Source organism: Temnothorax americanus, unplaced genomic scaffold (assembly GCF_048541705.1).
Source record: "Temnothorax americanus isolate GAGA-0224 unplaced genomic scaffold, ASM4854170v1 Scaffold99, whole genome shotgun sequence".
NCBI classification, from domain to species: domain Eukaryota; kingdom Metazoa; phylum Arthropoda; class Insecta; order Hymenoptera; family Formicidae; genus Temnothorax; species Temnothorax americanus.
Window position 1 is genome coordinate 413,716 of NW_027509822.1, and position 14,433 is coordinate 428,148.

At 36.0% G+C, this 14,433-nt stretch overlaps 1 protein-coding gene and 1 pseudogene across 2 annotated transcripts; both read right to left on the bottom strand.

Annotated features, from left to right (window-relative positions):
* Positions 1-437: 437 nt before the first annotated feature.
* LOC143908555 (uncharacterized) lies at positions 438-2,494 on the bottom strand (annotated as a pseudogene). Its single transcript, XR_013260193.1, has 2 exons — positions 1,994-2,494; positions 438-1,837 (listed from the first exon to the last, which is right to left on the bottom strand). The product of XR_013260193.1 is annotated as an uncharacterized LOC143908555 (transcript).
* A 2,126-nt stretch (positions 2,495-4,620) lies between these two features.
* On the bottom strand, positions 4,621-6,411 carry LOC143908572 (uncharacterized). Its single transcript, XM_077426261.1, has 4 exons — positions 6,102-6,411; positions 5,468-5,700; positions 5,199-5,383; positions 4,621-5,011 (listed from the first exon to the last, which is right to left on the bottom strand). Exons 1-4 carry the CDS (start codon positions 6,370-6,372, stop codon positions 4,621-4,623), a joined length of 1,080 nt encoding a protein of 359 aa, XP_077282387.1. The 5' UTR covers positions 6,373-6,411.
* Positions 6,412-14,433: the final 8,022 nt, after the last annotated feature.

Consider the following 14,433-nt stretch of genomic DNA (forward strand, 5'->3'; position numbering starts at 1 on the left):
TGTCGATACCGATAATATGACGTTATATGAAAAACTTTCGGATTCCTTACAAGCTTTAGGAGTCGATCTTTCCGTTTCTGTTGTAAATAGCAACACGAGTATTCCTTTTTCGTCTTTTACCGCGACATTACAAATAAGTGAAGAACAAAAATTGCAGCTGGAGAATATTATTAGTTTGGAAGAAAAATGTAATAAAGAAAAATATATGCTATGCGTAATATAATTAAGTTCTTAATACACTAATTAATATTATTTTATTAATATTAAGTTAATTAATAGTAACACTTTAAGTAATTATACACTTTACTATAATAAATTATCACGATAAAAAATACGATGAGAGGTTAAATAAGTAAAAATTTTTTTTTCTTTCTTCAAAAATAAATTTATTTTTTTATATAAAATTATTCATTAATAATTAAGTACGTCTACTCTAATAAGTAAGTCTTGGTGATTTAACAAAAACTACATATTTAATCTGCTATTACAATAGGAACACTTGTTAGAACCATTGTAAACCTATTTACTTTTTAATATTGTAATGAAATAAAACTCACTGAACAAAAATCAAAATAGACTTTTTTTGCATCTCAAAATTATGTGTGTATAATTTTTTACACTTTAGAATTATGCATGTACATGTATGAAGTAATTAATATTATAATGAAGTAATTAATATTATATTGTAGTATTCGAAATCTCTCTCACATATGCACACACATGCGCGTGCATATGTTTGTATACCGAGAAAGTCATGCAGTATGATTAATACATCGTATACTCCATAACTTCCTCGGAATTTAAACACATATTCAAGTCATTCTTCAAGTCATCGTAATTTGCATATGTTTTTGGTAACGTTATCGTATTAGTACATGTACTAAACATAGGTCTTTGACTTAATCCCACTGTCATTGAATTTTACATCAATATGCATTGGCATAAGGAAAGACCCAGTAATTAAGAATATTAAACCTTTCAATTTATCTTTGTCAAGACAGTGAATGTACATGGTAAAATAATGTAATATATCATTTTCTTTATTTGTTAGATGACAATCAGTTACCAAGCAATTAACGATTTTTGTAGCAGTAGGGGTCTGCATATCCAAGAGAACGTCAAAGTCGCAATAATTCCAGAAATCAGCATATTTTGCTGGTGATACACCTTCCCGAATTTTTAAAATCAGTTTTTTAGGTTTCTCTATAAAAATTTCTGTAGCTATAATTCTTAATTGTTCTGACAATGTCTTGGAACTTGGTCTCGCAAAAAAATCGATTTGTTTGAAAAAAGTCCTGAACGGTCTCATTTTCCTTCTCAGTTAAAGACGTAAAATTTTTCAAAGCTTTTTTTAAAATTTTTCGTAAGTACGGATTTACGTAACATAACAGTTCTTGTAATAAAATGTCAGGATTAACATCTCTCTCAGGCTTTGAAATTAACATCAGTGTGATTCTTGATAATTTTGCCGGTAAATTATTTGTTAACAGTAACATATGTTGCAAGATTTGTCCAATTATGACAAATTTGTCTATTTCATTTAGTTTGCTTAGCTCCAAGTATGGAACTAAACAGTCTTCGCCTCGAAAAAATATACTCTCACATTTAATAAAAAAAATATTAAACAATTCCTTGGTAAGACCGCCTCCATCAAGACCTAGCTCTCCAAGAAAAGTAACTTGCAAATTTTTGTTAACTATTTCTTCATCCATGTATAGATTCATTAAATCATGAAAACAGTGACTCCTTGATATCTCGATTTTGATTGCTTCAGCATCTTCTGGAAGGGACGGGAATACTATACATTTCTCCACATTAACAGTTTCCTCTTTGGTACCTTAAATTAATTATTTATTATTGTTTTTTAAAATCAAATAGTCAAACACAAAATAAATATTGATAATTTTTTTAAACAGTTTTTATCTCTATTTTCTTTGTGAGAAGAACCTACATTACTTATATTATTAAAAGATATATAATTTTCTTTACATACTTAATTGACCATCTTCCTCTTCCTCTTCCTCTTTCTCTTCATCAAAATTATAGTTCTCCATGGTTCGACATTGTATTGTTGTTGATCTTGACGGACGTGTAATTGTTGAGCGTTGTGATGCAGTTGAAAAGTTATTCAACGAAATTTGCCCTGGTTTCAAATAATCAGGATCATTATCTTCCTGACGTATATGAATTGAGGATTCTACAGGATTACTTGTTGATGCTTGAGAAGAAGAACAATCGTGTTCTACAAGAGGCAGATCATTTGGAAAATCATTCAGAGGCAATATGACAATTTTGCTTTGCACTAATTTATTTTCCAAATCTGTTCCATCTCGGATATCTTTTAAGAGAGTGATTTGCTTTGATCTTTCTATTTTTCCCAATTGAAAGCCACACATTCTTAACAAATGTTGAATATGAGGTTGAAAAGATGAAATGATATCTGCCTTTATTTCGTCGAATGAAGAATTTCTTGCTATTTCGAGTGGCTCTTCGGATAAACCTGTGTAACGGCCTGACTTTATCGAACGCGGACTGGTGTGCAGGATTAGGAGTCCGATGACAGGCCCAGAGACAATAATCAATTTAGTGAGACATGCAGTAGTTTTATTCACAGTTTAATTATATGCCCGAACTGACGCGATATATACAACGATGAGGTAGTGCGGATGCACTTGATGACAAACGCGGTATCGTTACTCGACGGGCTCGGTATATTACATAGACGTATTACATATAAGCGGACGCGGTATATTTACAGGAAGTGCCTTTGCACTTGATAACGGCGCGGTATTTAACGGCGAACGCGGTAGCGTTACATAGACGTATTCCACGGGCTCGGTATATTACATAGACGCATTATATATAGGCGGACGCGGTATATTTACAGAAAGTGCCTTTGCACTTGATAACGGCGCGGTATTTAACGACGAACGCGGTAGCGTTACATAGACGTATTCCACGGGCTCGGTATATTACATATAGGCGGACGCGGTATATTTACAGGAAGTGCCTTTGCACTTGATAACGGCGCGGTATTTAGCGACGAACGCGGTATAATGCCTGGAGGCTCGCGGATGTCGCGGTATCGCGATGATATGCGTGCGGGACCGCGTAGCGTAGGAAGATTTCCGGAGCCCCGGCCCCGAGGCGGCGACAGCGAGAGCCCTCGTTGCGAGGCCGAGCGCGCTCGACCCCGCGTAACCGTGCCTTCGGGGTTAGGTTCGAAGGAGTGCGGGAACACCTGAGAGCTCTCAGTCGAGACTCGGAGCACCGGACCTCGTTTGGTGTGTTCCCTGTGAGTCGGGATAGGTTTCGTCTGGAAGAAGCGGAGCTTTTCGACGAAGTCTGTCTTTCTCGCCGGAGCGGCGGTTTATATACCCGCCCGGCGCGGCGGGTTCGCGAGGAGCGCCGATCGTGGCGCTGTGGTGGGGTGGCGCGGCGCCGCGCTCGTCCTCGGGGCGGCTCGGCTGCCGTCGTCGCTCGTCGGAAGGCACGGGTGCCGCGCTTGGCCCGCGCACACGGTGCGTTTGAAATTACATTAAAAATGTGGGCTCACCGCGCCCTGGTCTTCGCCCGACTGGTCGTCGGTCGGGCGGCATCCGGCGGTCGTTAGCCGGGAACGATGCTTGGCGCACGGGGTGCATCGTTACACCTGTATAGATAAAAAATTTCTTAACACAATAATTATCTCTTATAAATCAAATATAATTCAATAAATAAACCATACCTAATCCTCTCTGTTTTAAATATTTTAATTCTGCATTAGTTGGAAAAAAATCGGCATGTGCTAATTTCATCAAAACTAATTTCCTCTTGAAAGATGTTTTTCTCTTTCTGCCTTTCCGTGGACTAGGTGTAAGATTCCTTCTAAAATTTCTTCGGGTAGCCTGCACCAAGGTTGAAAAGTCCTGTTCCTCTTGCGTTGATTTATTAGCTGCATTAGCTGCTATCGTCAGCAAACGATTAGCAATTTCCCTTTCGTTGGACATTTTAACCTAAATTTTCCACAAAGTTTATTCTGCAAGCAACGTTATTTTCAAAATTACGCAAACACGCGGCAAAGTCACATGTATGTGACTTACATACTTTATGGGGACGGTTTCATGGACCGTTATTTTCCAACCAATCAGAAGCGTAACATCGTAGCATCAAAATTTACTAGTCACAGCCAAATCAATTTTGATGCTAAGATGCTACGATACGACCAATGTAGAACCGGCCTTACGCGTATGTACACTTCTGATTGGTTGGAAAATATCGGTCCATGAGACCGCCCCCATAAAGTATGTACATGTGACTTTGCCGCGTGTTTGCCACGTTAACAGCGCCAAGTTTTTTTTACAAGAAAAATTTATGTATTTTAATAGAATATTTTTATTTTGTACTGTTACCTCTGTAATTCTTTGTGATTAAATCTTTTATTTTATTGAAAAATACATATATAAACTTTATATTTAAATACAAATTGTATTCCCTCGTTGGATTAAATATTTTAATAAAATATTTGTATTTTGTACTGTTACCTCTGTAATTCTTTGTGACCATTAAAAAATACACATGTAAACTTTGTATTTAAATATCTTGTATTCCCTTGTTAAATTTAAATAAAATTTTTTAATCTTATAAAATTGTTATATATTGTACACAAAATCTGTGCGTGTTGTTTTCAATATCTAATAAGCCTTGATCTTCTAAAGAATACAATTCAGTATAAATAGAATCACATACTTCTTTAAAGACATCGACCCATAATCGTTCAATTCTTTGATTATGAACAGATTTGCCAGTTATGTGGCTTCCTCTGTGCATGCCACAAACTGTATTCATTAAAATAGCTACAAGAAGGTTTTCGTATCCATGATCTGATCGTACTCGTGAAGGTAATCCATAACTGTTTACTGCACCAATAAAGAAGTTGACGACGGGTTCTGCTTGAATAGATGTCTCACACGTCAAATATATTATCAGTCTAGAATATCCATCGATGCAACCATGTACTACAAAACCCCATCTATAAATTTGAATATAAGTTAATTATATCTATAATTATCTATATATAATTATAAACAATCGTGTAAAAAAAAAGTGTACGAAATTATTTAAATATAAATAATTGTGTGAAAAAGATAAGAAAGAAAGGAAATAGTTTGCATAATAAAGTAATAGAAAAGAACGTATTAAACGAAAAAAAAGTGTACCTTGACAGTTTTAAATGTGCGTCTATATGCCATAATGAATTTGGAGTTGCTACTTTGTAAGTTCTTCTCCTTATTGCTTGGCTCCATCTACTCGCAGCACCAATTGGATCTATGGCGTTCAAAGTTTCTTTTGTTCGATGTCTGGCCACAAAAACTCCTGCTGCCTTTAAATACGATTGCATCATCTGCAATTTATTTTTATTATTACAATTTTTAAGTATATTAGTAAGAATATGTTGAAAATTTTTAGAGAGAGAAAGAGAGATTACTATATGTCCAACTCTGGGATGTTCTTGATGAATTTGTGCAACAGTTATTTTTAATTCATCATCTGATATTTGTGAAAAGCGCGTACGCATGAGCATATTTAATTCACGTAACTTTTTATAAATGGTACTTTTTGAGCAACCTAAGTGATTTGCCATATTAATAGCGGTATATCCTTCATTGTACAATAAAGTTAATTGTCCTTCATTCAACTCAACAGCAGGACGACCTTTTCCTGTTTAAAAAATTCAATAATTATATATACATATATATATATATATATATATATATATATATATATATGTATGTGTGTGTGTGTGTGTGTGTGTGTGTGTGTGTGTGTGTGTGTGTGTGTGTGTGTGTGTGTGTGTGTGTGTGTGTGTGTGTGTGTGTATGTATGTATGTATGTATGTGTGTGTGTGTGTGTGTGTGTGTGTGTGTGCGTGCGTGCGTGCGTGCGTGCGTGCGTACGTGCGTGCGTGCGTGCGTGTGTGTGTGTAAAATTCATATTTAATAAAATTTAATAAATTATACGTAATAAAATATGTAATTATATGTAATAATATAATTAAATAAACATAATACATATTTTTTTCTATTAGAATTAAACTGTGACAATAATAATAAAATACTGACTGTTTGAATTTATTCTGGGTGCAATATAACCTCGTTGCTGATGCCCTTCACATGGAATTAAAAATAAAGCCTCTATAGCTTCCAAAAGTTCGTTATAAGTATTTACTGATATTTCAGTAGATATTCTCCTTAAATTTGTCTTAGCCATATACAGTGAACTGTACTCTATACTCTTCGAATATTCATATGATCTTACAGCATCAGCTATAATTTGTCGAATTCTTCTGAGAGTCCTTGCTACATGGACTTCTGCTGGAGCTCTCTCTTCCATAGTAGTAGCTAAAAAAATATAAATTTTTGATTACTATAATTTATTATAATAGCAATAATAATAGTAATAATAATAATAATAATAGAGAAAGAAATAATATTTATTAATATTTTTATCTATTGTATTTCTATAAATAAAAATACTACACTTATTAATAATAATATTAATAATAATTATACATTTTTTTAGCTGTTCGTCATTTATTTTCGAATTTTTGACGTCTTACGAATAATTAAGTTTTTTACTATTACATGTAATAATAAACAATAAACTTACTGAATGTTGCTTTATTTTCCAAACAAAACTTTGCGAGTTTATGCAAATACAGCAGGAAAACCACGTGTATGTATGTATGTATGTATGTATGTATGTATGTATGTATGTATGTATGTATGTATGTATGTATGTACGTACGTACGTATGTATGTATATGTATGTATGTATGCGGTATAAATGTCGCAAAACGTTGATTCACTAAAATCGCTAAAGTAGTCACGTATGTGATCGCCACATACCTTATTTTCGATTTTATTTTCCAAGCTTCCAAGCTTCCAAGAGTGTTGTTTTCGAGATTTCAAGGTTACGCAAATACATACACGCCGGCAGTCACACGTACGTACTGTAAGAACTGTTGGCACTACCTACCCAGTGCTGCCAATATTGTGGGATGAAAATCACCAGCTCCGGAATTAAAATTATGTCGGCTCCGGTAACTTAGCCGGTCAACTTCGACTTTATTAATTTTCATATTTTTTTATCGTTTGTTGGTGATTATTGGCCTAATTACAACGTTTGTTGGTTCTTAATGATTTTTTAATTTAAAAAAAAAATGAGCATTAAGTTAGCCGGAAAAATTTTATTTTTAATTTCAAAAAAGCCTAATCGATGCGTAATCGTTTGCTGCTGATTGTTGGTCTAATTTTAGCGTTTGTTGGTTTATTATTAGTATTAAAAACGAAAAAAAAAACGAAAAATTATCTCACATATTAAAGTAATCGAAGATTGGTTTATTTGCTTACGACTTAAGCTTTATTTCTATCAATTTAAGGCTAACATCTATAAAACTGCCATATGAATACGGGCCTTAACATCGGCAGAAAATCACGAAAAGATAAAGAAACATGGTGGTTCGTGGGAAGCACACACACACACACACACACACAACGGGGGGGTGCGAGGGGGGCCTTTGGCCCCCCTCCCCCGCACCTACCCCGCCGGTAGGCTGCGTGGACCTCGCTTTACAACATAAAGTACATGCTAAGTGGTAAAACGAAATTATAAAGTACATGCATGGGGGAGGGTGCAGGGGAGAAAAGCCTTTCTGTTCACGTGCGCTCACGCATGTAAGTCTTCTTGCACCCCTCCATGCATGTGCTTTATAATTTCGTTTTACAACTTAGCATGTACTTTATGTTGTAAAGCGAGGTCCACGCAGCCTACCGGCGGGGTGGGTGCGGGGGAAGGGGGGCCGAAGGCCCCCCTCGCACCCCCCGTTGTGTGTGTGTGTGTGTGTGTGTGTGTGTGTGTGTGTGCTTCCCACGAACCACCATGTTTCTTGATCTTTCCGCGATTTTCTGCCGATGTTAAGGCCCGTATTCATATGGCAGTTTTATAGATGTTAGACTTAAATTGATAGAAATAAAGCTTAAGTCGTAGACAAATAAACCAATCTTCGATTACTTTAATATGTAAAATAATTTTTCGTTTTTTTTTGTTTTTAAGACTAATAATAAACCAACAAACGCTAAAATTAGACCAACAATCATCAGCAAACGATTACGCATCGATTAGACTTTTTTAAAATTAAAAATAAAATTTTTCCGGCTAACTTAATGCTAATTTTTTTTTAAATTTAAAAAAAAATTAAGAATCAACAAACGTTGTAATTAGGCCAACAATCACCAACAAACGATAAAAAAATATGAAAATTAATAAAGTCGAAGTTGACCGGCTAAGATACCAGAGCTAATTATGTCGAGACATAAGGTTTGTTCGCGTTGCTTAAATCCCCAAACATTTTTGCACTTGAAATGAGATAAATATATATTCGGCCGTTGGAGAGAGAGAAAGCGAAGACGCTGAGTGCAAAAAGTGCAAGCAACGCGAATGAAGTGATAAATAGTCCAGATAGTGCGCTCCGTAGTTTTCGGTGTTTAGGTGTATTAATACTTTGAATTCGATGTCTACATGTCCCAGGTTGCCGATGACGACGTCCAGATAATGCGGTCCGTAGTTTTCGGTGTCTAGGTGTATTAATACCTTGAATTCGATGTCTACGTGTCCCAGGTTGCCGACGACGAGATCCAGATAGTGCCACATAGACACCGAAAACTACGGAGCGCACTATCTGAACCTCGTCGTCGGGAACTTGGGACACATAAACATCAAATTCAAGGTATCAATACACCTAGACACCGAAAACTACGGAGCGCATTATCTGGACGTTGTCATCGGCAACCTGGGACACGTAGACATCGAATTCAAAGTATGAATACACCTGGACACCGAAAACTACGGAGCGCACTATCTGGACCTCGTCGTCGGCAACCTGGGACACGTAGACATCAAATTAAAGGTATTAATACACCTAAACACCGAAAACTACGGAGCGCATTATCTGGACGCCGTCATCGGCAACCTGGGACACGTGACATCGAATTCAAAGTATTAATACACCTAGACACCGAAAACTACGGAGCGCACTATCTGGACCTCGTCGTCGACAACCTGGGACACGTAGACATCGAATTCAAGGTATTAATACACCTAGACACCGAAAACTACGAAGCGCATTATCTAGACGTCGTCATCGGCAACCTGGGACACGTAGACATCGAATTCAAGCTGTGAGAACTGTCGACGCTACTTACACAATGCTGCCAATATTGTGGGATGAAAATCACCAGCTCCGGAATTAAAATTATGTCGCGACATCATAAAAATTGAGACATCATAAAAATTCAGACATCATAAAAATTGAGACATCATAAAAATTGAGACATCATAAAAATTGAGACATCATAAAAATTGAGACATCATAAAAATTCAGACATCATAAAAATTCAGACATCATAAAAATTTGGACATCATAAAAATTGAGACATCATAAAAATTGTATGAATTAAAATTATGTCGACATCATAAAAATTATATGAATTAAAATGATGTCGACATCATAAAAATTGAATGAATTAAAATTATGTCGAGACATCATAAAAATTGAATGAATTAAAATTATGTCGAGATGTCATAAAAATTGAAACATCATAAAAATTGAATGAATTAAAATTATGTCGAGACATCATAAAAATTGAATGAATTAAAATTATGTCGACACATCATAAAAATTCGGAATTATTTTTACGTATCGACATAATTTTAATTCATACAATTCTTATGATGTCGACATAATTTTAATTCATACAATTTTTATGATGTCTCGACATAATTTTAATTCATCAAATTAAAATTATGTCAAACATAATAAAAATTGGATGTATTAAAATTATGTCGGGACGTGATAAAAATTTGAAATTAAATTATATTTTATATATATCCAGACATAATTTTAATTCGTGAAATTAAAATTATGTCAGGACATAAAAATAATTCCGAATTTTTATTATGTCCTGACATAATTTTAATTTATCCAATTTTTATTATGTTTGACATAAATTTAATTCATTAGTACGAATAGCTATTTTTCTCAAGACATTATTTTTTGAAACTTTTATATTATGTAGAATATTATTTATGCTATTAAAAAGTAAAACGGCGTTCCATACACGTTGGAGTTTCAACATCGGGAATCGGCACGTAATAATTCATACGTCTACTGCCACTGCTGTTACCGCCGTTGTTTCCTTCAGCGGAATACATTCTTTCTCTCGGTTATGAGAAGTGAACACCGTTCGCACAAGCAGTCGATACGAGACTAGTCGTATAAAATTAATCGAATATAAGCGGCAACTTACAAAACTATGATGAAGGAGGGGAAAATTAATGTTTCTGGAACCCCCATTTAGCGCTCTGAATTTTAGGAGAGGGGACTAAGGATGTTTTTTTCTTTATTAAGACGTATATCCCCTCTTCCCCCTCCACATGACATCAACCGCGAAACGTGTTCAGACATGTTCGTCTAAAACTGATACCCCCTTCGAAGCTATCGAGTTAGAATTCGTCACGATACCTACTTATTCTTTAATTTTTGTACACTATCGACTAATGGGGGAAAGGAAATAAAACATTGTAAAATTTACAAATACATATAAAATTTATTTAAAAAAAATGACAATTCTTTCTGGCGTTTTGACCACCAGTTAAATATTTTTAATACATTTTGCAACGCGCAATTCTTAACGTGTTTTCCACATCGCATAGTATTGGTAGCATCTAGAATATTTAAAGATTCGATATCTTCGTAATCCGCATCCAGAGTCTCGATGTTTAGGTTTCTCGCTTTATTCTCAAGCAGATCCACCAGCCATTCTTGTTTCTGGCATTCCTTGACGTACACGAGAGTCGGCATCTTGATGTCATCGTCGTCGTCGTCGTCATCGTTGTCGTCCTCTTCCTCACCGAGCACGGCCGATGTAATTAAACGCTTCACCTTGCTGTACGGCACGTTTCCGTCTTCCTATCGTAATCCATGGTGATTGCGAATCAACTAGGAAGCGCACGATTTGTCGGATTTTGTGAGGAGATTCCACGGCATGAGGCATGTAAAGATGTAATGCGCCAGAACGGCCCCGTTTTTCAGCACAGCCGCCTCCTTTACGACAAATTTCATCCCGACGACGAAACTTTGCAAGTCGACGAACGTTGGTGCGGGCATGAAGAGATATCTCTTTTTCTTCGATGCGTGAATCGAGAGGAATGACGCAAGTTTCGCGACACTCTGATTTTTATATCCTGCTCCCCTTTTTTTCCTCGCATAAATTTGTATCGGGGGTTAAAGAGAGAGAAAATTTTCGTCGACGTTGCCGCGAACACTCAGACTATTTTGCGCACTACGTTGGTCAACGGATTATATTCGATCACGCGATCGTGTATGATGAGACAGTACGCGGAGGTATTCGGCGGTACGTTCTCCATGCAATCGAATTCTAGTCTGACATCCACGGTGGCGTTTTTGACGGATTCGTTTTGTCGAGAGCAATCAATGATCACGAACGGGCCGTTACGTAAAAAAGTCGAAACGGTGAGACTCGGCTCGAGATATTCGTATCCGTAATAGCCCTTGCAGAAACGCGCGTACATATCGTACAGAATCGCCTATCTGTGTTTACCAAAGTCCAAATTCAAATCGTCGTACGGATAGACTTCCGAGTTTAGGTAGAGTTTCACGTTGGCCAATTTGCAGTCGTCGAATCGGCTCGTGTCCGCGGACATGACGTTCTTCCGACCCGTTTGCAGAGCGAAGACGACGTATCGCGGTTTCTCGAGCTGAGTCGCGGTCTTAAGGGGATGCTAAAGCCGTCCAAATTACCGACAATTCATTTCAAAGCTCTCATTTTGAAACGGCTTTACAGATCGCAAAATCCTTTTACAGGAGTAAAGTAGAGGTACTAATGAAGGGTGGGATTGTCAAATAATTAGTAATAATTGAAAAAATTTTTAAAATGCTGTCACCTCAAAACCTTATTTTCTGATATAAACAGTTGTATACGTAATATGTACGAAATTAAACTTTCCCACCCTTCAGAAGACGTGCACAAACAATAACGTACCTTTGAAATTGAGATTGAAAGCCTGGAATAAAAATGAGAGCTTTGAAACAATCGTGTATATTTTTCACAAAAATATTCACGCAGAGCAGCAATTATGTCACAGCAGTAGTTCACGGATCTTGCGAGAGATGGCGAGATGGCGCACGCAGCTGTGGGCAGTTTCGGGGTTGGCTACATTGTCTGGTTTCTACACAGCAATCGAACCAGGACATATATATGATACAGATATCTCGTTAGGCATTTTTACATTTTTTTCAATTATTACTAATTATTTTACAATCCCACCTTTCATTAGTACCTAAACTTTACTCCTGTAAAAGGATTTTGCGATCTATGAAGCCGTTTCAAAGAACGAGCTTTGAAAGATATGTGGTACAGATATCGCGTTAGACATTTTTACATTTTTTTTAATTATTATTAATTATTTTACAATCCCACCCTTTATTAGTACCTAAACTTTACTCCTGTAAAAGGATTTTGCGATCTATGAAGCCGTTTCAAAAAACGAGCTTTGAAAGATATATGTGGTACAGATATCGCGTTAGACATTTTTACATTTTTTTTCAATTATTACTAATTATTTTACAATCCCACCCTTCATTAGTACCTAAACTTTACTCCTGTAAAAGGATTTTGCGATCTATGAAGCCGTTTCAAATAACGAGCTTTGACAGATATGGGGCCCGATTTTCTATCTACAAACGTATGCGTAAACTCTGCTCTAACAGAAAAGCTGCAAGCTTATTGGCTAAAAACTGTGCGACAGAGAGCAAATCAATTTGCAGCCTTTCTGTTAGAGCAGTGTTTGTGCATATATTTTTCGTTAGAGAATCGGGCCCATGTGGTACAGATATCTCGTTAGGCAATTTTGCATTTTTTTTAATTATTACTAATTATTTTACAATCCCACCCTTCATTAGTACCTAAACTTTACTCTTGTAAAAGGATTTTGCGATCTATGAAGCCGTTTCAAAGAACGAGCTTTGACAGATATGTCGTACAGATGCCTCGTTAGACAAGGACAGATATCCCTCGTATTATTATTCCTTTCTCTATGTATGTAATTTGCATGCATCCATTTATTCCTCTCTCTCTCTCTCTCCCTCTCCCTCTTTCCCTCTCTCATTGCTGTCCCTCTCTCTCTTAGTACACTGGGTAGCGTACACTTAGTATGGTAAAATCAAGACTTTTTGGAATTCTTGGGTATATTTCAGAAAGAAAAACGGTAATGTTATTTAGGACAAAAAACTCTGTTTATTATTTTGTTGATAAAATGTTTAGAAATGTAAACGAAAATACATATATAAATGAAATATATGTTTTTTTTTTTATTGTTACTGTCGAAAGTAAATAATATTACATATAAAACCGTAATGCAATTGAACATACATATTCATACACACGCACACGCATACGCAATCGCACGAGCACGATACGCATACGCACATAAATATATTATTTTAATTATTTTTTCTGTGGGCCCCCCAGGCCTCGTCCACGATGACGATATCACGGACATGGGACTTCTCCAGGATCATGCTCCTATTACTTTGTACTAGAACAATAAGAATAATTCTGCATAAATTTTTATTTTGTGCCTTTATATCATATGTATTTTTCAAGCAAAGTGCATTTGCAGAATTTATGCAATGGAATAAGATGTATACACACACACACACACACACACACACACATACTACGTTTACGCGAGCGTTACTTCTGTAGTAACTTACGATATATTACTCGTTTACGCGGAGTAAATTATCTTAAGTTACTACAAAATCCCGTTTACGCGAAGGAATTATCGTAAATTACTACAGTAGAAGTAACGCTCGCGTAAACGTAGTAACAAACTCACACACACCATGTGTTTATATGGGGCGTTCCACGCCAAATCGGACACCATTTGGGTTTTGCATCTTCGATTTTTGTTGAAAATTTTTTATGTTATAGTATTGGTTGAAAGAGGCCTCCATGATTTTTTTCAAATTTTTTTGTTGAACCGTTTTCAAAATATCGATTTTTGAAAAATTACGTTATTTTTTTTAAGGAGGCTCTTACCTCGATCATAATATGACAGATCTTTATGAAATTAATATATGTTGTAAAGTGAACCACAACGGACCGATGCCCAAAACTTGAGCATAGGTTGACGATAAAAACTGTAAAAATATCAGTATTGAAATTCGCATTTTTAACACAGGGCATATGGTAAACACTAAAATTTTTACCGGAAGTGATGTATTTTCTTGGCAAGTTTGCGAGCCAGGTAAACAAAAAACTAAGGAATTGTAGTTAAAATAATAATCTTTCTAATGATAAGAAGAAAACT